This window comes from Melospiza melodia, chromosome 8, assembly GCF_035770615.1.
Source record: "Melospiza melodia melodia isolate bMelMel2 chromosome 8, bMelMel2.pri, whole genome shotgun sequence".
Classification (NCBI taxonomy): Eukaryota; Metazoa; Chordata; class Aves; order Passeriformes; family Passerellidae; genus Melospiza; species Melospiza melodia.
In genome coordinates this window covers 2090195-2112719 of record NC_086201.1, presented here as the reverse complement: position 1 = coordinate 2112719, position 22525 = coordinate 2090195, and the positions used below count along the sequence as shown (strand labels likewise).

The window sequence follows — 22525 nt, the reverse complement described above, 5'->3', positions numbered from 1 at the left end:
CCTTCATTTGCAATGCATCTGCCACAGCTGTGAGTGGGAAAATCCTGAATTCCTGCACTCATGTGCTGTTTTCTTGACTTTTTTCTACTCCAACACTGCTCTGCTGGCAGCTGAGCACATCACAACACTTCCCTCCAAGTCATTTCCAGCCCAGCAGTGCTGGGGAAATGCAGAAATCACAGGAGGTGGGCAGGGAGAAGAGCCAAGACTGAAATTGGGACAGGTATTAAATTCTAAAAATTAAATTTAAAAAACCCTAATTTGATTACATTTTTTTTAAATGCCTAATTTTGTTAAAATTTTAAAACCCCTAATTTTATTACATTTTAAAAAAGCCTAATTTTATGGACTTCTGTTGTCCTGGGCTTTTTGCCCTTCCCCCAGAATTTTGGGGAAATTTTTCAGATTTCAAAAATTCAGCTTTGTTGTACATGCAAACCAAACCCCCTGTGGCCATGGAGCATGGTGCACAGGAATTTTGGGCAGGCAGGTGAATATTTCCCAGCAGAGCACATCCCATGGCCACGGAGTTGAGGGCAGTTGAGGATTTTTACTGGTTCTGATGGGGATTTTTGGTTTGTTGGGCCATTTTTGGTGATTCCTGGGCTGTCTCAGGGCACTGCAGGGTCTCCAGAAGGAGGATGAGTGACAGCAGTTTGTGCTTACCTGCTGAATTATGGTTTCTTTGGAACTGGAGGCAGTGTGATAAGGGAAATATCAGATAAGGATCTTCAGTGTTTTCCATCCCAGAAGGAAAAGGGGGAATGGAATTATCAAAATGTGTAACTGCTGGTTCCAGGTGTGCAGCTGGGGGTGGAAGGGGGAATTACAACAACAACTCCTGCTCTGGGATCTTGCAGGACTCTGAGGCTGTGTTTTCCAAGGGGGAGCTCTGGAAATCCCTAATTGAACAATCTCCCCACTAATGCAAACTCTGAGGTTTTATCTTTGATTTGTGATTAATTCCAATGTCACCCCAGTGTGGCAGCAGCTCCGGGACACCTCAGGAGTGGCTGGGGCACCCCATGAGGTGTCACAAAACTCTATTTAACACACTACTTAAGAGAATTAATACAGCACCACTTTTCAACATAACACATGTAATATTCATTTTCATATTTGCCAAAAGCCAACCATAAAATACAGATTTTTCACAATACCATTTATTTGTGCTCAGTTCTAAAAATGTTTCAGGTGGTAATGGCTGATGAGTAAGTTCTGCCCTTCCACTTCTCTCAGTGCTTCACACACCTGCTTCAGTGAGTATTTTTTCCCCACAAATTCCAGCACTGTGTTGTTGAGATTATTTAAACACTGAGATGTGTAATGGAGAGCTTCTCACAGGGAAAAGAGCTGTAAAATAGCACTTGAAATATTCTTCTCTAATTAACACACTCTGAGTGCAGTCCTTTTGGAAAATGCATCTATGGGAAGAACAATCCTGAGATATTCATGATGAATATCTTCCACTCTGATTTCTTTATTTTAAGTGAATCTTCTTGAACACAAACTGATTCCATAATACCATTTATTTTATTGTCCTTGCTTAAGAACACCTGTCAAGCAGTGCTTTAAGAAAAGGAGCACAGCTAGAATGCACACAGGAAGATGAACCTGCTCTGAAAAGAAAGTAGTATTTAAAATACTCATAAATAAAAGCAGGACTAATTTTTAAAATTTTTATGCTATTTATTTGCTCCCAGAGCATTTCTCTGACCCTGTAAGAAAACAACAGCTCTGCTTTTGCTGCATTCTGGATGTTTCTTCTTTCGCTGTGTTGCAAAGTTCATTTTCCCCAACAAGTGGCAGAAGAGCCTTTGGCAGAGTCTGTGCCTGCAGGAGCTGGGTTTGCCCTGGGCCTTTTTGGATTTTGGTCTGGCTCCTTCATTTTTCACCCTGATTATTAAGGACTGCTGTTTGCTGAGCTCACACGTGCTTGGGTTCCCTGCATCCCAAACACCAGATTTTTGTGGAACTGGGAATTCCAGTTGGGATTTCCTTTTGGTGTTCGACTCCTGCTTGTATTTCTCATCCTAAACCTCCCAGGTGTCATCACAGAGCCTGGGGGTGGCACAGAAAACCCTTGGGTGATGGAGGTTTGGGGTTTTGGAGTTTTAGGGGTTTTAGAGTTTTGAAGTTTTAGGGGTTTTTGGTCTTTGGAACTTTGGAGGTTGGGTGTTTTTGGGGTTTCGGAGCTTTAGGAGTTTTGGGATTTTGGAGTTGTAGACTTTTAGGATTTTTGGAGTTATAAGGCTTTTGAAGTTTTGAAGCTTTGGGAGTTGGCTGGTTTTGGAATTTTAGGAGTTTTGGGATTTGGAGGTTTTGGAGTTTTGGGCTTTTGGAGTCTTAAGGGTTTTAAAGTTTTGGAGTTTTGGGGGTTTGGAGCTTTAGGAGTTTTGGAGTTTTGGGCGTTTGGTGTTTTGGGTTTTTGGAGTTTTAAGCGTTTTGAAGTTTTGGAGTTTTGGGGGTTTGGAGCTTTAGGAGTTTTGGAGTTTTGGGTGTTTGGTGTTTTGGGTTTTTGGAGTTTTAAGCGTTTTGAAGTTTTGGAGTTTTGAGGGTTTTGGAGTTTTGGGGGTTCGGAGCTTTGGGGTTTTGGAGTTTTGGAGGTGTTGTCACCATTCTGTCCTTTGGTCTGGGGCCAACCATTGGGAATCTCTCACAGCTCCACATCCCAGTGAAAATGACTTTGCATGGATGTCCTCGTAATTGAATATTGACTTGTTGGGATGGTATTTTGATCGCTGGTGCCACAGAGGAATTTGTCCCCAGCTGCAGCTGTAAATTCTGTAAATACACCCAGCCCAGGTTGGACAGAGGCTGGGGGGACATTTATTTGTGTTTCATTTTCCTGCTGAAGGCTGGCTGCTCATCCCTCTCTGACTCCCAACTTGTCCAATCTCTTTTGAAATAAGAACACATTTTCTGCCTCCTACTCAGTATCCATCAAGACTTTTTTTTTCCTCAGTAGCAATTACTTAATTAATGTGGAGAAAAGGTGTTGAATGCACTTTGGACCTCTCAGAAGATGGGGGTGAGGGTACAGAGCCATTTCTCCCCAAAACCTGGCAGCAGTTTTCCAACTTTGAGATTTCCTGCTCAGCAAATTCTCTTGCATGGGATTTGAGCAGAATGGGAAACAGGAGCAGGAATAAATTACAAACAGAGATGAGGAAAATACCCAAACTAGATTTGGTATTCAGGAGGGCTCTCTGGAATAATTTCCTCATGCCTGAATTAAAAATCTCTCCATGTGCTCCCTAACACATCCAAGGGGAGTGGCACAGCTGATTCTTCCATTGGGAATTGCTTAAATCTGCAGGTTGGTCTGTGGGACTTCTCAGGATTTTTAAATCCTTGGGGCATTAGTTCTAAATACTGATTTTAGTTCTAAAAATAAATGAATCAAATTAGCTTCTTGTGAAGATGAAGGTTTTTGACCCACTCACCCAGACTGGGATTTGCTCTGCTCTGCAATTGCACTTTGCTCTCACCTCACCTCACCTTTTGTTACTTTATTATTTAATTTCTGCTCTGAAACTTGATAATGGCACTGGGGGAGAGGGGTAAGATTTGTTCTCTTGGGTTCAGGGCAGTGCAAAGTGTTCTGTGTTCATTTTGTACCTCTTGGAGTTGTCACAACATTACAGCACTTAAAAAATTGTAATTTTAGTTAAAATTGTTGTAAAGGCTTGGCTCGGTTCTTATCAATTGAGTGCCCTGGCAAAGCCTATTTGTTCAGAAAAATGGGAATTGATATTTTGTGATCATTGATGCCTTTTAGTCTCTCATCCTAAGAGCTAAATGAGTGACCACTGTCAATTCAAAACTGCCTCAAGTAAAAAAATAATAATAATTTATATTTCAGCTTTGCTAAAGGGGTATAGAGATATCCAAATAAACATTTTTACTTTCTTTGTAGCCTTCTCATGGTAAATTTTGCCCTTTCTTTTCATCCCAAGTGATGGATTTTACACCACCCCAATTTACATTTTTCCTTTACAAATTGTGAATTCCTGCTGACCTGGAACAGTCTCATCATACCATGTATTTTTTTAATTCAGTAGCAATGTCTTAAATAATAATAAAATAATAATAATAAATAAATTTATTTAGAAATAAATAATCTAAAATCCTAATATAATCTAAAAACCTGTGAATGAATTAAAACTGGAAGCGGATCATGAGTTTCACCCAACATCATTCCTGTGATCCTTCTTCCTGGTGGTTAATTCTGGCCTGGTCCATGACTAACTCTGTTAAGTCATGCCTGGTTTTGGGTTTATGCTGAAAAATCTGTGATTTTATGTGAAAATCTGTGATTATATGTGAATGAAATGCTGTTAAAACCCCTCTCCAAGAACTTTGAGGGAAGTACAAGTGCACAGTGCCATAGTCTCCAATGGGGCATGGCACAGGGAGCATCTCATGGCAGATGCATTCCTGTTTTTCCAGTGTGGATCCCGCAGCCCCTCTTCCCATGGCAGGTTGGGCTGAGCCCGGTGCTGTGAGCCCAGCACAGCACCCCGGTAACATTCCTGCTCTTCCCGTTCCAGGGGCTTTGGGCCCGTCGTCATCGATCGCCATCGCTGGGGCCAGCCAAGCTGCCATCACCAAGACCACGTCAGTGCTCCAGGACGGTGTCATTGTCACCACGGCAGCCGGGACCCCTCTGCAGCAGGGCCAGCTGCCCATGGGGGGCGAGTTCCCCTTCGCCGGCCACGAACACTCGCTCCACTTCCCGCAGGGCAGCTCTTCAAACAACAATCTGCCGCATCCTCTGAACCAGAACCTCCTCAACTCCCTGCCCCTCTCTCTGCCGGTGAATCAGCAACATCTCCTGAACCAGAACCTCCTGAACATCCTCCAGCCTTCCGCAGGAGAGGGCAAGTCTGAGGTGAACCTCAACCCGCTGGGTTTCCTGAACCCGAACGTCAGTGCTGCTTTAGCGTTCCTCTCCGGCGACGTGGACGGGCAGGTCCTGCAGCCCGTGCACTTCCAGCTGCTGGCGGCGCTGCTCCAGAACCAGGCGCAGGCGGCCGCCATGCTCCCCGTGCCCTCCTTCAACGTCTCCATCTCGGAGCTGCTCCAGCAGCAGCAGCAGCAGCAGCAGCAGAGCGGCCCCGCGCCCCCCGAGCCGCTGCCCGAGCCCGGCCGTGTGGAGCCCCTGCTGCCCAACCCCATGCCCGGCTTCCCCGAGCCCGCCGCCGCCAACCCGCTGCTGCTGCCCGCCGCCCCCGGCGCCCCGGCGCTCATGGCCCTCAACCCGCAGCTGGTGGGGGGCGTGCTGGGCTCGGGGGGCCACCCCGAGGTGGCCATTGCCACCTCCTCGCAGGCCGCCACCGCCACCACCAGCACCACGTCGGCGGCCGTGGCGGCGCTGTCGGTGTCGGCGCTGGGCGGGGGCACGGCCGTGGTGTCCATGGCAGAAACGCTGCTCAACATCTCCGGTGCAGCGCCCGGGCCCGCCAAGGTCAGCAACAGCTCCGTGGTGCCGCAGCTCCTGAACCCTCTGCTGGGCACCGGCCTGCTGGGTGAGTGCAGCCTGGGGGAAACATCAACGCTGAGCGGCTTCGGGGAGGGAGGATTCATCGGGCTGGGAGAGACCTGCAGGATCATGGAGTCCAAGCCAGCCCCAACACCTCAGCTCAACCCTGGCACCCAGTGCCACATGCAGGCTTTGTTAAACACACCCAGGGATGGCGACTCCGCCACCTCCCCAGGCAGAGCTTTAGACCTTTATCCAGTCCAGACTTTATCACTTTTTCCTAAAATCCAACCTGTATTTCCGTTGAGGCCATGTGCTCTGGCTGTGTCAGTGCCTGCAGACAGAGCCCAGCCCCAGCTGAGCACAGGCACCTTCCAGGAGCTGTGCAGGGTGATGGGGGCAGCCCTGAGTCTCCTTTTCTCCAGGCTGAGCACCCCCAGCTCCCTCAGGGCTTCCTCTCAGGGTTTGTGTTCCCAGCCCCTCTCCAGCCTTGTTGCCTTCTCTGGACACACTCCAGCATCCCAAAATCCTTCCCAAACTGAGAGGAACTGGGCACAATATTTTCAGATTCGGAATTTCAGATTCTGGTTGTATCTTCTTTTCTTTTTTCTTGGTGTTGTTGGAGCTTGTTCGTTGAGCAATCATTCTTGTAAAAAATTAAAATCGTGTTCTGCTTTCGTTCCCTAATGTTTAATATTGATCTTGGAAATTACTAAGTCTGCCACCTAAACCTACTAAATCCACCTGAAAGTTGTGTGAGCAACTGGATTTATTTCATTGTTCAAGGAGTGGCAGCTCAGGAGCATCCCTGGCTGAGCTGGGAGTGCCTATGGCAGTGCAGGGGGAGCTGTGCTGGAGATGGCAAACAACCAACATCCCAAAGCAAGTGATGAAAAACCCCTTAAATACAAAGTTTTTCCTTCCTGGGTGATGATTTTTCAGTTATTTTTACCAAAAACATAGAGTAGGTGCTCCTCTGTTTGTAATGTACTCCTGGTGGGAATTAAATAACAATTAAACAATGCCTCACCCCAACCTAAGTGGCTACAGTGGACTCAACCTGCTTGGCATTTTCCATACAAAATGAATCTAACAGTGACTTTTCAAATGGGAATTTTATGGAAAACACAAGATTTTAATTTTAGAAAAGAAACAACCAGAAAATTTATGTATTTTAAGCTTTGTTATTTCATAAAGTCGGGTTCGACAGTCTGGGCGGTTTTGATGTAAAGTGAAATTTTCATGTAGTAAAAAATATTAATTCAACTTTTACTCTAGAATGTGAAAAAAGAGTTGTTTAGAGTGTTGTGTGACCTGGCTGAGTCAGTCTTTTCTCCTTCTCAGCTGGTGAAAAACTCATTTTGTTTGGGGTTTAAAGGTTTGTCTCATTGTCTCCCTCTCCCCTCCTCATCCCCTCACCACCCCAGCACAGTTTCAGAGAGATTCCAAGGCCTGGAATTCCACAGAAGCTCCTCCTGCCATCCCTGCTGTCCCAGGAATCAGCAGAGGTGACACAAAAGACCCAGCACTGGGGAATTTAAGAGCAGCAGAGCCCCATTCCCAGGGGATGGAGGGAGCAGGGTTGTTTTCCAGAGGTTTTTTGGAGCACAGGGAATTGCTGAGGGTGTTTGCCTGTGCTTGCCTTGCAGGGGAAATGTCATCTCTGAACACTACTCTGAACAACCATCAGCTCAGCCATCTCCAGTCACTCCTCAACAACAATCAGATGTTTCCTGCAAATCAGCAGCAGCAGCAGCAGCAGCAGCAGCACCTTCTCCAGGGCTACCAGAACGTGCAGGGCTTTCAGGGCCAGCCCCAAATCCCTGGCCCAGCCAACAACCCAAACCCCATGGCGTGTCTGTTCCAGAATTTCCAGGTAGAAGGCAAAAGTAAATCAATATTTCAAGCAAGTGTGCAGCCCTCAGGGGGTAAAATTCCATCCTCCAGAGTTTGGGTTTCTTTGCTGATTAAGATAATATCATTTATATAATTACATGAATGTAAATATATTTCTTACATACAATATATCCTTTCAGTAGCTGATGGATTTTGCAAATCAGGAACATTTGTTATTGAACTTTTATCCCTTTCTCCTTAGGAACTGGGTTTAGTTGCTTTGGGAAGAGTTGTGCTGCATGTATTGAAAAAAGTTCTTCTATATGCTGACAATCACTACAGAATTTTAACAAAACTCTTTTCCATCCCATAAAAATGATCCTTTCTTTTAGGAATTCTGGTGGCTTTAGCCCAGTAATTTTTTGTGTCACATTTCCAGTTACATAAATAGTCACAGTAAGTAGTTAAAGGGCTTTTGGAATATTTTCCCTATAGTTTTTTACAGATTTATTTTGAGTGCTTTTGTTAACATTGTGTTCCCTGCCTGTGGATGTGACAAGGAGTAGGAAAAGCTCAGGTGGTTGAATCTGGAGGTGCCAGTTTGCTGTGGCTTAGTGTTGGTTTTCTTAGTTTTATTTTTTAAAATCTTTTAAAAGATTTTATTCTATTATTACTCCCAATAAATAATAAACCTCAACACTATATTTAAAACCAACTTATTTCTTAGTTACAATACTTTATAAATATTTTTTAACTTACTAACTTTTACTGCACAATAATACTATTATTTCTAACACTAATCGTGTTTGCTCCCACATAATCTTACTACAATACATCTTTCACAATTCTAATTCTCTAAAATATTGAATCTTTGTACAAAAACATATATTACAACTTATTAAAACTTATTTCTAATTCACTCTTTCTCCCAACAATATCATCTCTATTCCATAGATAATGATCTTCTTAAACCAACACACCTTATCTCAGTATTTACATACAAATATACAAAACTATATAAACTTCCTATCAAATTTTAAAAATTCTTTATAAAACCATTTATCACAGCTTAGAGCACAGGCGTGTGGGATATTGGGGACTGGGGATCCCATGGGAAAGGCACAGAGCAAAGGGGAAAATAGGATTGTGCAGCAATTCCAAAAGCTGCACAGTGGTGGCACTCAGGAATTCCCTGAGGAGCACACAGGGACAGAGGCAATGCTGGGGTCTGGGAAGGAAAGAGAAGGAGCTGAGAGCAGAACTCAGAGGGTGTGGAGTTGAGGTCCCTCCTCCCCTGGAGATGCACAGAGCCCACCTGGCTGTGATGGGATTGGATCAGCTGGAGAAGAGAAGGTTCCCAGGAGGCATCAGAGCATCCCCCAGTGGCTGGAGGGGCTGTGGGGAGGCTGGAGAGGGACTGGAGAAACAGGACAAGGAGGGATGGGTTCAAACTGCCAGAGGGGAGATTTAGGTGGAATACTGAGAAGGAATTCCTGGCTGGTGGGGGGCAGGCCCTGGCACAGGGTGCCCAGAGAAGCTGTGGGCGCTCCTGGATCTCTGGAAGTGTCCAAGGCCAGGCTGGACAGGACTTGGAGCAGCCTGGGACAGTGGGAGGTGTCCCTGCCATGGGAGGGGGTGGCACTGGGTGGGCTTTGAGGTCCTTTCCCACCCAAACCATCCTGTGTCTCTGTATCAGGAATTCTGACCCCGGTGTTTAGGGCTTGAGAGAGAAGAGGAGCCTGCTGACACAAAGCCTGACACAGTGGCTTTGCTTTCCTCTAAATCAGGCTTTTAATTCTCTCTCTACCTTGTTCAGTTTGTACCTGGTGTATAACAAAAAGAGAAGTGCTGTAGTGAATAAGCACAGAGTTTATCTGCTGAAATCCAGCTGGAGCTCCAGCATCCATTCCCACCCTGTCTCTCCTTTCCCCAGGTGAGGATGCAGGAGGACGCCGCCGCCCTCAACAAAAGGATGATGGGCCAGATGGGCGTGGCGCCGCTTGCCGAGAGCTCCAGCGCTCTCCTTCCTCCCTTCCAGGAGCCTCCCTGCGAGCTGCAGCCCAGACCTGAGCCCTCCCTGGGCCAGCAGGCCAAGGACACCCCCGGCCCCGCCGCGGGCGACGCCTCGGTGGACGCCATCTACAAGGCGGTGGTGGACGCGGCCAGCAAGGGGGTGCCGGTGGTGATCACCACGGCCGGCTCCAGCGCCGCGCAGCCGAGCCCCATCCCCGCCCTGAGTGCCATGAGTGCCTTCACAGCCTCCATCGGGGACCCCCTGAACCTGAACCTGAACCTGAACCTGTGCGGGGCCGCGCACGAGGGGCGCGCCCGGGGCGGCCGCGGCGCGCGGGGCCCCAAGAACGCGGCCGAGCACGGCAAGGGCCCCGGCGAGGGGGACGGCTACGAGTATTACAAAACGCCCAAAAAGCAGTGGGAAGGGGAGCAGAGCCCCGTGGGGGAGATGGGCAGGTGGAAATGCGAGGAGTTCCTGGAGCAGCACTCGGGCCACGTCCACGGCAGCCCGTGCCACGAGAGGCCCAACAACGCCTCGGCGCTGCTGCAGGGGGAGCAGCACCAGGCCCTGCTGGCGCCGCGGAACTGTCAGAGCGAGAAGGCGCTGGAGGAGAATTTCAGGTATAACAATTACAAAAGAACTATGATGAGCTTCAAGGAAAGACTGGAGAACACTGTGGAACGATGTGCACACATCAACGGGAACCGCCCGCAGCCCAACAGGGCCTTCGGGGAGTTGCTCAACGCTTCCAAACAAGACCTGATCCTGGAAGAGCAATCCCCCAGCTCCTCCAATAGCTTGGAGAGTTCCTTAGTGAAAGACTACATCCATTACAATGGAGATTTTAATGCCAAAAGCATTAACGGGTGCGTGCCCAGCCCCTCGGATGCTAAGAGCATCAGCAGCGAGGAGGAGCTGCGGAACCCCGAGTCGCCCTCATCCCACGAGCTCATCCACTACAGGCCCAGGACGTTTAACGTGGGCGACTTGGTCTGGGGCCAGATCAAAGGACTCACCTCCTGGCCTGGCAAACTTGGCAGAGAAGAGGAGGTTCACAATTCATGCCAACAGAACGCTGAGGAGGGGAAGGTATATTTATGTCTCTATGCACATCTCTCTTTCTCCCCACACCGGCACACAAATCAAAATTTTGTCATTATTTTGTCTCTTTTAATGGCTTTTTTTCCTAGCTGTAGCTTGTAGAGCTGAATTTCCCCTTCATTTCCTGCCAGGGCCATGAGACAGGTTAGGTTTGGGCTTTGCTTAGTGGTTTCTTGGTGTTAACAAGAAGTGGTTCTCACTTACGTGGTGTGTTCAGACAAATTCCTGGCTGTGTCCAAAGCATCTGATACAGAAATACCTGGAAGTGCTGAGGCTGCAAAAAGGAGAAGTGGCCTCATCAGACTGAGGAATCCTTAATGAGTGAAATCTTGCTGATTGACACACACTTCTCACAGGAAATGCACACACATTTCCAACTCAAACGGAGGTTTTGATCATCATTCAGTAATAAGGAAAGTGTTCCAATTTGGTCTTTCATACTAAAATTCTTCTTTTGTGTTAACAAATCATGTGCTTGTTGGGGAATATACAGGAAATGCAGTTATCAAGGAGTTATTGATAATTTTATTATGAAAAATTCTCCCAAATCTGGTCTCCACTGCTTCTGTAACATTTTATCTTTGTAGTTCTTACAAAATACTGCACGTCTTCCACCTATAAATATTAAAAGTTTTTAAAATGCATAAGCAGAAAGTGGAGGTTTGAGGAAGCAGGGGTTTGTCAGTGACCAAAGAAATCAAATCACTTAAAACTGAGGAGAGTGGGTTGGACCAAAGTGTTCTTTCCCCAAAATTCAGCCAGGAGCAGATACCCAGAGGAGAGAAGGGACAAGGAACCCATCCCATCCCACCCCTGCCATGGGCAGGGACATTCCCACTGTCCCAGGCTGCTCCCAGCCCTGCCCAGCCTGGCCTGGGACACTCCAGCATCCAGGGGCAGCTCTGGGAATTCAGCCCAGCCCCTCCCCTGTGCAGCTGTAAATCCTGGGTGCTTTGAGCCGCTGTGGTTCCACCCCCAGAGCAGGAGAGCTTCACTCCCTTGGCAGGTGAGAGTGCTGAATATTCCAGAGCTTTCCATGGATCAATCCAGCCCAGCCCAAACCAGGACAGGGTTTCAGAGCCCTGAGTTACAGTCGGGTTAGGAACTGGAGGATCACAAACTTTCAGGGATGAAACAAAACTGCAAGAATTCCATGTTCAGTATCCCTGTCTGAGTCAGGAGCACAGGAACAATATTCCCATTCCCAGTGTGCTATCGTGGATGAACAGAATCTGTGTGTCCAAATATCTGTGAATGTTTCACAGACATGAAAGGTTTACTTGTGTAAAGAGGGAATTTTCTTACCTGCGTTCCTGAGCAATTTCATGTTTCCTCCCTAATCTGTTGGTTCTGTGCAAACCTTTGCTGTTCTGGGGTTTCTGTGCATTGTATGGGAATTGTGGGCTGTTAAATCCCATTTTATTGGATACTGGCACCCATTTTATTGGTGTACTGAACACAAAACCAGGGAAGCAGATCCTTGGAATGCTCACAGCACGGTGGGGACCAGTCCATGGGGAATTCCCACATCATGGATCACCTCTGGCATCAGATCACCTTGAGTGAATCATTTTAAATTTAAATATGGAAGAAATGTGTTGAATTCCTTCATCAAGAAGTGTGGGGTGAACAGTGGAAATGTGGTGGAAATGTGGTGGAAATGTGAATTCCAAAGGGCAGGAGCTGAGGGTGAAAGGTGGGATACAGGGAATAACCCACACCAGACCAGAAGGAATCACCTGGAAAACCACAAAGAAACACCTTGGAAACCACAAAGAAGCACCTTTGAAAACCAAGTATTCTTCAGGAATTCTGCACCAGCCCATGGTAGGAGTGACCTGCAGCACTTGGGAAAATTCCTTTTCCTCTGGAGCTTCCTGAAAACATCTTTAAAGTCTTTGTGTAACCAAATGTGACCCTCCTGTGTTACATTAATTTGCTGCTGGGATTTGTACATTCTCTGCTCTTTAGATTGTTTATTATAATTTGATTTTTGTTTCCATTTAAAAGACTTTGGGCATTCAGGTAATTAATGGGATAATGGATCTGTTTGGGGAATCCAGACAGGAAAAAGAGGAATTTTGCACTTCCTTTCCTTGGTGGTTGGCTGCTGGAAATTAGAGGAGCCCAAGGAAAAGCAGCAGAAATTTCTGGGAAGAAAAGGAGCAAGCCTGAGTGTAATCCCAAACCAGAGGAGTTGTAGTTCATTAAGCAATTAATTTGATTATTACCCACCTTAGTTATGATTCATCCCCTAAACAGGACCAGAGCAATCAAAAGTTTGTGGGAGCTTTTCATGGTGAATTTTACCAGGGCAAATCCTGTCTCAGTGTGACTTTCCAGGGTTAAACTGGACTGGTTAAACTGGGCTGGTTAAACTGGGCAGGTTAAACTGGGCTGGCTAAATTGGTCTGGTTAAACTGGGCAGGTTAAACTGGGCTGGTTAAACTGGGCAGGTTAAACTGGGCTGGCTAAACTGGGCTGGCTAAACTGGGCAGGTTAAACTGGGCTCATTAAACTGGGCTGGTTAAGCTGGGCTGGCTAAACTGGGCAGGTTAAACTGGGCTGGTTAAACTGGACTGGCTAAACTGGGCTGGTTAAACTGAGCTTTTCTGGTGCTGCAGTTAAATCAGGGAGGATTCCTCCCATCTCTGTGTGATCTGATGTTGATATTGATGATTATTAATTGTTATTTCTGTTGGAGTTGCTTTCCATACCCTGTTTTGTAGCAATTTGATATTTCTTCCCAAAAACTCCAAGTGTTTTTAATGTATAACCATCACAAAATGCCAATAATGAAGACTTTTTGTTACTTTAAAAGGTCCTTTGTTTCCCAAACATGATGTTAATTCTTGATAACATTATTTACATGGAACTTTGCAATTTCTCTCCTGGCAGCCCTTGGCAGTTTGTTCCTTATGTGTTTGTTCCACATTTCTATGATGGATAGGGATAATTCCTTTTCTCTCATGGTTGTCCTTAGAAAAGCTCCCAGGTTCTCAGTTTCTTCTGAATTTGTGTTCTTCCAAAATCCAGGGAGGGGAGGAGTTATTGGAAATATTTGCATTAAAAGTGAGCAGGTTTTAAGGGAAAAATGCTACAATTTGTGGCATAATTGAACTTATTTCGTGAAAATTGAAATCTCAGCTCCCCCAGTGCAGCTTTCCCCATTAATGGCTCCTGGAAGTGCCTGGATCAGCACATTCCCAATTTCTTTAGCACAGGTGTGACTTCAAGACATGGAAATCTGGTCTGAATGTGTAGATTTGGGCCTTACTTCAAGAGATTTTGGCAACTGCTCACTCATTACCTCCACCTTGTCATGTCCACACATCAGATCTGTGGTGAATATAAATTATTTAGGAATTGGAAGGCTGAGTTTGGAGGGAATTTGCATTCCCACTTCATTTCCAGGTTGTCTATGGGCACACACTCAATACATTTGTATTTATGTAAAATGTCAAGTAAGATGTAGCAAAGAAACAAGAACTGAACCATTTATTTTCTTTAGGTTGATGTGTTGTAAATATCAGATTTTGTTGTTTTTACCAGCAGGAATGAGTGAGCCAGATCAAAATAATAGAGAGATGTGGCTTCATATTTTGAGACGGAAATGCTGAAATTACAGAGATGTTATGATTAATTTTCTGCTTGTATTGTTTACACTGGGACTGACTGGTGCCCACACAGTGGTTAAAATTGCTTCAATTTAAAATATTCAAGATTTAAATTCCTGATCAGTAATTAAATTCATCCTTGATCAGTAAAAAAAAAATACAAAATAATTAAAAGAACTGATTTTAAGACAAACAGATACAGCTCTGGTGAAGATTCCTGGATTAGGAAGGCGAAGAAGGATTTCCTTCTGGAGTGGGGATGGATTTGGCCGTGCCATGAGCTGAGCAGGGACCTGGAATTCCTCACCAGGAGCTGGCGGTGATGGGAACACTTTGGTGCCACAATGGGACCATCATTCCCAGGCACTCAGAATTCCAGCTGCAAAATCCATGTGGGAAAGGAGTGCAGAGTGGGAGACTCCACCAGCTCTGCCAAGAAAGATCTTTAAAAGATTCTTCTCCTCAGTTTTGTGCCATAAATGTCCCAAATTTGTGTTTCTGTTGCCACTGTGAGAAATTCCAGTGGTGGATGAGTGTGGGAGGGGAGCTCCAGGTTTTGTTGCTGCCCATGGTCTGGCAGAGCAGGAAAAGGGGGATTTGCTGCCCTTTTAACGAGGGTTGGTGTCCATCCTTCCCCAGGTGGAGCCCGAGAAGCTGAAGACACTAACGGAGGGGCTGGAGGCGTTCAGCCGCGCCAGGAAAAGGAACAGGAAGTGAGTCCATCCTGCCTGCCCCCACATCCCAGCCATTCCCTTCCCTGGGCCTCCATCCCTTGGCATTCCTCATGGTTTCTTGGAATCTGAGGTGTTCTGAGTGCATCTCTGTGAAATATCCCCATGTGGGAGCTTCTGGTGGCATTCCTGAGCTCCAGCAGCAGAAATGTCATCCCATCAAATTCTCCTGCCCAAACCACACTTCATACCCACACCTGGCCTCCTTCCTTCTCCAGGGCTGTTCTGAGAAACCCCCTTTACCCCACTGCTGGGAAGGGCTGCAGGATTTGTGACCTCCCCACCAAATCCCACCCATTCCCTTCTCTGTGCCCTCCTGGGCCTTCATCCCTTGGCATTCCTCATGTTTTTTTGGAGTCTGAGGTGTTCCGAGTGCACCTCTGTGAAATATCCCCATGTGGGAGCTTCTGTTGGCATTCCTGAGCTCCAGCAGCAGGAAAGTCACCCCTTATGCATTTTAAAAAGTCAAAATTCTCCTGTCCAAACCACTTTCCAACCAGACCTGGCCTCCTTCCTTCTCCAGGGTTGTTCTGAGAAATCCCCTTTATCCCACTGCAGGATTTGTGGCTGAGCTCTGGCTCACACCTGGGTCAGCTGCTGGGCTTTGTCCAACTTTCAGCTTTTAGTAACAAGCACCAGCACAGAAAATCTGTAAACAGCAAATATTGGGGCATCAGGATGGGCAAAAAGAGGGAAATTACTGAATTTTGCAAGAAAAAAACACTTCTAGAGATCTTTAAAAGGATGACAGAGTAGGAACTGTGCTGTGATTGGGTTTGTTCTGTGATGGTGCTTGTTTTCTGTCATAGGGAAAATACATTCTTAAACCTGTGAGAATGAAACTCAGCTCTGAAAGACCTCAGGCTGAAAGGGATTAAACAATTCCCCCTCTTCCCCTCCTTTTAAGGGGTGAGCTTTGCTTTTATTTCTGTGTCTGCCAAAGAGAAGGAATTTTTACACCACTGAGACAGTGGTGGTGGCTGTTTTGTCCAACATCATCCCCAAAATACCTTCCTGGGTGTTAAGGGAACTCAGAAGGGCTTCTGGTGACTTCCCAGTTATTTATTCATGTCCCTGAAGTGAAATCAGTGACTCAAGGACAGCAGGAGCAGATTTGAAGTGCTTAAAGCTGACACAAACTGCTGCTTTACAGCCCTGACAGAGGTTTTTCTCCATATTTCAGCTTGCTTCCTAGTTTGAGTCCTTTGGTGACATTTCCTGGTTTCCCCATTCCTCCTGTGGATTTATCTGGCAAAGTTCATGGGTTTCTTTCTGGTTTGTGATGTACTACTGGATTTTTATCCTTTTTTTTTTAACATTTAGTGTTGAATACAATTGCTGCACATGGAGTGCTCATCACACAGGCCAGGGTTGGGTCAGCAGAGCAGGATTGGTCTCCAGGCCCTTGAAGTGATGTTCACATTCCACAACAATTCATGGAACTGATGATTCCATGAATTCTTTGTGTCTCAGCTCCATCTCAGCCCTTCCTTTCTGCTGGAGCCACATCCCTGCTTTGCTCCCCAGGCCATTATTGACCCCCAAACTGGGAATATTGAGCTTTGACTCTGTGATTTAGAAGGCTGAACAATTGCTTTATTAACTATAGTGTATTAATACTAAACTATACTAAAGAAAAACTCGTGATCCTTTCTAGACACAGCTTTGATTTAATTGGTCAGTCAATCTGAGCAACCATCACCAGAGTCCAATTAACAAATCCCTGTTGGTAAACAACCTCCATAACACATTCCCCCTGTGCCAAACAACAGGAGCAGCAAATAGAGATAAGAATTGTTTTCTCTCTCTGAGATGTGTCACTGCTTTCCCCAGGAAGCATCCAGGGAGAGGGAATTCTGTCTCTCCCCCTTAAAGGAGTGTGTGAGTGCCACAGGCCATGGCTCAGCCTCCTCAGCTCTCCAGCTGTGCCCTGCTGTACTTGTGGGGTGCCCCATGGCAGGGAGGAATGGTGAATCTGACTCCATGTTCTCAGAAGGCTCATTTATTGTTTTATAACACTATATAATATAACAGAATGCTACACTAAAGTGTACTAAAGAATACAGAAAGGATACAGACAGAAGGCTAAAAGATAACAATGAAAACTTCCTGACCTGTCTGTGCCGTCCCCTTCCCTCGTGACAGACGTGGTTCTGCTCAGCCTCCATCTCCTCCTCCCATTTCCTCATCTCCAAGCAGGACCTGCCACCATGTCCCAGTGGGAAGGGTCCTTCAGGAGCAAAGAGACCCCACAGAATGTCCCTGTGCAATGAAATGTGCCTGGAGCTGCCCCATGACCTGGGGCAGCTGGGGTTGGAAGAAGGAAATTCACCCCAGCTCTCCCTCAGCCTGTGCTGCCATTCCAGGGTGAAATGGGATATTTGAGATAATTCATGCACTTCATTGAAAGCTGGAAGGATCTTGAACTTTTCTTCTGTAACCCCAGCACAAACCTTTCCTTTCCACAATATTGTTACAGGTCTGACCTCGCTCCTGGTGCTGCCAGCCTGGGAGCTCCAGGGTCAGCACATCCCCAGTGAATTCCTGTGTTTGTTTTTCACTTTTCTCACATTTTATTTCTGTCCTTAAGAGTTACTGATGCCTTTCATCTTTTCTGCCCAGGAGTGGAAAGCTAAATAACCATTTAGAAGCTGCTATACACGAGGCCATGAGTGAACTAGACAAAATGTCTGGGAATGTAAGTTCCTTTTCCTTGGCAATATTCTGCTTTTCCATCTTTCTGCATGTGTGTCTATTGGAGGGAGGCTTGCTTTGGGTGGTGTTCTAACAAATCCTGGTTTTATTTTCTGGAATAATGAGGAATTTTCAGTATTTCCCCTGCATTAAAAACTTTACAGAGATCTGATGGTTCTGAAAAATGGGAGAAGTTGTAGGATTTTAGGTGCATTGGGAATTTTATTGCTTTTGACAAAAGAGATTTACACATCCAGCCTGATAATACTGGGATGAGTTCCAGTCCTGCTCCTGTTCCAGGGGCTCCTCTGGCCACTGCCACCAAATCAAACTCATTTCCTTCTCAGCTGGAGTAGCAGGGTAGTGAAACCACATTTGAAAGCACCTTTCTTTTGAGTGCAACTCTTGGAATTCAAATTTCCCCATGAGAAATGAAAGATATTGTCATGAAAGGTAAGTTTAGAAAAAAAAGAATATTTCTAATATACCCAAGAGTGGTTTTTCCACACTAATTACAATTATTGTATCTTTCCAATAACAAGTTTGGTTTATAAAATATCCTCATTTATATTTCTAGAACATGGCTTTAATTTCATTGCAGCCCACCTAAAAATAAAAAGTAAATCTATCACAGCACATGTAACCTCCCACATCTTCTATTTGGTCATTAATTACTCAAATTATTAATTATAAAATGTTTGAACACAGGGGAAAAAAGGTTTTTTGCTGATATTCAGTGCTCAGGACTGAAGATGTGCAGGTTTGGAAGTTACAGTAACATTTTTGGAGCTTCTGGAGTACAAAAAAGGAAATATATTTATATTTATTTATCTATTTGAAGAACTAAAGGCTTAGAGCTGACTTCAGACCCAACAAGAAATATTTTAAAAGTTATTGAGTAGCTTTTAAGTAAGAACCCAAGCAAATTTTCTTAAAACTGAATTTAACAAACTGGGATTTGAGCTTTGATTTAAAACAATGTTGTTGTGCTTCGCTCCTTTGGAAGGACAAGGAGAGTAGGAGGTGATTGTTGGTCTGTAATAAATAAATTTGGGATGGGTGTTTGGGCTGCCCCATCCTGCTGGCACCTTTTCCCATCCATAACTCCAGGAATATCAGAAGCTGCCTGCTCTGGGCATTGGGAGCAGCAGAAATTTCTTGGTTGGGTTTGCTGCTCTGCTTGTTCTGGCACCAAACTGGAGCTGCAGTGCCTTGGCTGACCCTTTGATTCTGTGGGCACAGAATTTGGGATCAGGCTGCTTTCCATGGGGGTTCTCATTGCTGGAAGCACTCCCAGGGAATCAGCAGCTCCTTCTGGTGCCCTGCAGCTCCTGCAGCTCAGCCCCAGGCGTGGTGAAGGATGTGCAGCAGGAGTGTCAGGGGATGGAGCTGAGGTTGGTTCCTGTGCTGGGAGTGCAGCTGCTGCCGACAGATGGTGGTGGAATTCCACCCCAGCCCAGCCTTCCTCCTCCCCCTCCTCCTCCTCCTCCTCCTCTCTCCTGCTGCTGCTCCCTGAGCAGCCAGCAGTGCCAGACTTTGGCTCTCAATCCAACCCTAGCTGGGAATTGAATGTTTCCTTTCAAACACAGAATTTCCTGGACATCCCTCATTCCTAATAACAGTCCTGAGCTGGGCTTCCTCAATTTCCCATTTCCAGCATTTTCTCACCATCTTCTCCCCACCTTTTATCACTCTGCTCACTAAAATGTGTGAAGGTTTGTCACTAAATATGCCATTATTGCAGTTTGGGATCAGTCCCCAATCAGGAAGTTTTCAGTCCTTGACTTGGGGGGTTTCAGTCCCTGATTTGGGGGGTTTCAGTGACTGATTTTGGGGATTTCAGTCCCTGATTTTGGGAGTTAGAGTCCCTGATTTGGTGATTTCAGTCCCCAGTTAGAGGGTTTCAGTCCTTGATTTGGGGTTTTAGTCCCTGATTTTGGGGGTTTCAGTCCTAGATTAGGGGGTTTCAGTCCCTGATTTGAAGGTTTCAGTCCTTGATTTTGGGGGTTTCAGTCCCCATTTAGAGGGTTTCAGTCCTTGATTTTGGGGTTTCAGTCCCTGATTTTGGGATTTCAGTTCTTGATTTGGGAGTTTCAGTGCCTGATTTTGGGGTTTCAGTCCTTGATTTTGGGGGTTTCACTCCCTGATTTTGGGATTTCAGTTCTTGATTTTGGGGGTTTCACTCCCTGATTTTGGGGTTTCAGTCCTTGATTTTGGGGGTTTCAGTGCCTGATTTTGGGATTTCAGTTCTTGATTTGGGGTTTCACTCCCTGATTTTGGGGTTTCAGTCCCTGATTTGAGGGTTTCAGTCCCTGATTAAGGGGCTGTTCTCCAGCCACTGCAGCTGCTGCCTCTCTCCAGGGTCTGGGATGCTCAGGTTATGGAATCAGCCTTTTCCTCTCTCAGAGCTGTTGGAGTCCCTTTATTCTGTGTAGCTGTGAAATGGCCAGAGCTGGTTCCTGCCAGCCCCTCCTGCAGCCCCTGGATGTCTCTGACTGCTTCCTTTGCTAACTTGTGCATATACTTATTTCCAGGTCCACCAAATCCCGCAGGGAGACAGACAAGTGAAGCCTCCAAAACTCAAGAGGAGGAAGATCTCTAGATAACATTGAATGTCTTTGTTACTGGTCCAGTCCTTATCACAGTGAACGTGCACATGAGTCTATCTGTAGGTATTGATCCAGACTGGCTCTGTCAGTATTTCTGGGGAGACAGCTCGCTGCCATGGCAGGGCACCACGAGGAGCAGGGGTTCCACATTTGGGGTGCTGCTTAGGAGGGATAGAGGTTGCTGGATAAGCCAATCAGAAATCGTGAAAGGTTGCAGTAACAATGTCAGATGATTACTGAATTTTTTTTTTTTCTATAATACTAAAAAAATTGTGATTATAAGAAATAGTCCAAATGTTTCTGAGAAATTTTCATTGTGTATATAGATAATACAGAATTTCATGGTGATATCTGAACTGTAAATATTGTACAATATTGTCATGTACAAGCGTACCTAATGCACACTTTATCTTTTATTGTACAAAAAATAGTGTACAAAATTCTTTGGTTTCTATTGAGTACACATACAAGAGACTACCAGTGTAAAGTGATAAATAAAAATACAGCCTAAATGCTTTTATATGATAATGTAAAAGATGCTGTTTTTGTATTTAACAGCAGAGAGAAGGCATGATTATGTAATACCTTAATTATGACATCCACTTCACGCCACTGAGTGTTCATTGCTCTGTGTGTTTGGAATGAACCTTGCCTGGAAGTGCTGGACTCCAGTTCAGGCCTTTAGGAGAGCGCAGCCTCGCAGATTCCCAGCGGGATGTGGGATCACAGCTCTGATTAACAATTCCAAGGCTGCAACCCTCGGTTGCGTTTTTATTTACTTAGCTTTGAACGTAGAACGCTGTAGATTTGATTAAAAATCACAAAAAAAAAAAGAGTAGAGGGACTATTTTAGTCAGCCATTTCTGTAGGAGAAGTTTCATAGCCACCTGAGGAACTAAAGAGTCGATCCCCCCTAACGTTGAGCCCCTCCAACCACCCCCTAGATTAATTAGCTTTGATTATCTAACGTCATTAACACGGTGTTTTCTCGGAAGGGGGCAGAGGCCCTGCTTTCAGGAGTGATCAGGATTGATTGCTGGTGATTACCTTCGGTTTGGCAGCAGGATGAAAGGGCAATGCTCCACAGCATCCGGGAAAAGCAATCCCAGGATCCATCTCGCAGTATTAAAGCAGAAAAAAAGTTAAGGGTGGCTTACAAAACTATTAGCAGCAGTAATTTTTATCAGTATTATGTAACATATCAGATTTATTTTATTTAAAAAGAATTATTTATACCATTAACAGATTCTTATATATATTAATGTGGCTGAAATGCGCAGGTTAAATCTATTAACCAAATTATTTATGTTATATTAAGTGAGAAATGTGAAACATATGTAGAAAAAAAAAATTAATACACTACAGATTTAAAAGTCTAAAGCTATGAGCCATTATAAAATTAACGAACGGAAGTGTAGCACAACATTCTTTCCATTTGATTTCATTTTTCTTTTTCACACGGCCGGTGCCGCTGGTGCCGAGGCTTCCCCAGAGGATCCCAGCCACATTCCCAGCCCTGGGGGAGCTTTTCCTGCCCCGGGGCCGGGAGCAGCGCTTACCTCAGACCTGCTTGTCCCCGATCCCTGTGGCTCTGTGGCCAAGGACTGGCAGTGATCAGCACCCGGGCAGCGCAGGATCCCCAGGATCCCAGGATCCCAGGATGGGGCTCCTTCCTTCCTTCCCCCGTGTGCCCAGGGCAGCGCTGGCCAGCGGGGTCGGTGCTGGGCACGCAGCTACCTCGGGGCTCCCGGGCGGGCTCCTGTCCCGGGCTCCCTTCCGCGGGCAGGTTCATTTGTCTCTCCTCCTCCTCCTCCTCCTCCTCCTCCTCTCGGGGCTGTTCAGGGCTGCCAGCTCCCGCTTTCCCGGCTCTTCCCGTCCCATCCGCGCGTGGGCAGCGCTGGAGCCCCTCTCCCTCGGGATTCCCTTTGCCTCCTCCCTCTGCTTCGTGTCCCAGAGCTGAGTTTGTGTCTCCTTGGGCCCTTAGGTCTGTGCTCCCTCCCCGCTGTTTTACTTTACATCCCTAAGATTATGTAAAGTATTCTCGTGCACTTGATTTCCTCGGTTAATAATGGCATTGATGTGGGTGCTAGGAGTAGTTTGTTTCAGTCCATACCGATTTTTTTTTTCTCTCTTTTAGAGTTTTTATGGTTTCATGTAAGCAGTTAATGTAAATATTGTGAGCATTACAGGTCATGCAGTGTTGTAACATTTTAAGAAATGTTGCACCGACTTTACGATTAAAAAACTGGTCACTCATACTTGAATTTTGCCCATAGAGCCATTTCTTTCTCTTTGCATTAAAGCATAATCTACTTTTTTGATGGAGGCCCAACCCTTCTTTCTACCTTATTATTTTTTGTTTAATAAATCTCTATTTTTTCTAATAGAAGACTTAAAAATGAAAATTTAAAAAAAAAAAATACTTTTTGCCTACTTTC

The 22525-nt window shown here is 45.7% G+C and overlaps 1 protein-coding gene across 3 annotated transcripts in view; it reads left to right on the top strand.

The window, feature by feature from the left end:
- MBD5 (methyl-CpG binding domain protein 5) overlaps positions 1-22351 on the top strand; it is a 125008-nt gene extending 102657 nt beyond the window's left edge. For all 3 annotated transcript variants that reach the window (XM_063161548.1, XM_063161547.1, XM_063161549.1), the window contains 6 exons: positions 4554-5531; positions 7135-7361; positions 9255-10424; positions 14693-14766; positions 17407-17482; positions 20013-22351. In XM_063161548.1, the coding sequence (XP_063017618.1) occupies positions 4554-5531; positions 7135-7361; positions 9255-10424; positions 14693-14766; positions 17407-17482; positions 20013-20084 (2597 nt within the window). In that variant the 3' untranslated portion in view covers positions 20085-22351. The remainder of the gene's footprint in view (positions 1-4553; positions 5532-7134; positions 7362-9254; positions 10425-14692; positions 14767-17406; positions 17483-20012) is intronic.
- Positions 22352-22525: the final 174 nt, after the last annotated feature.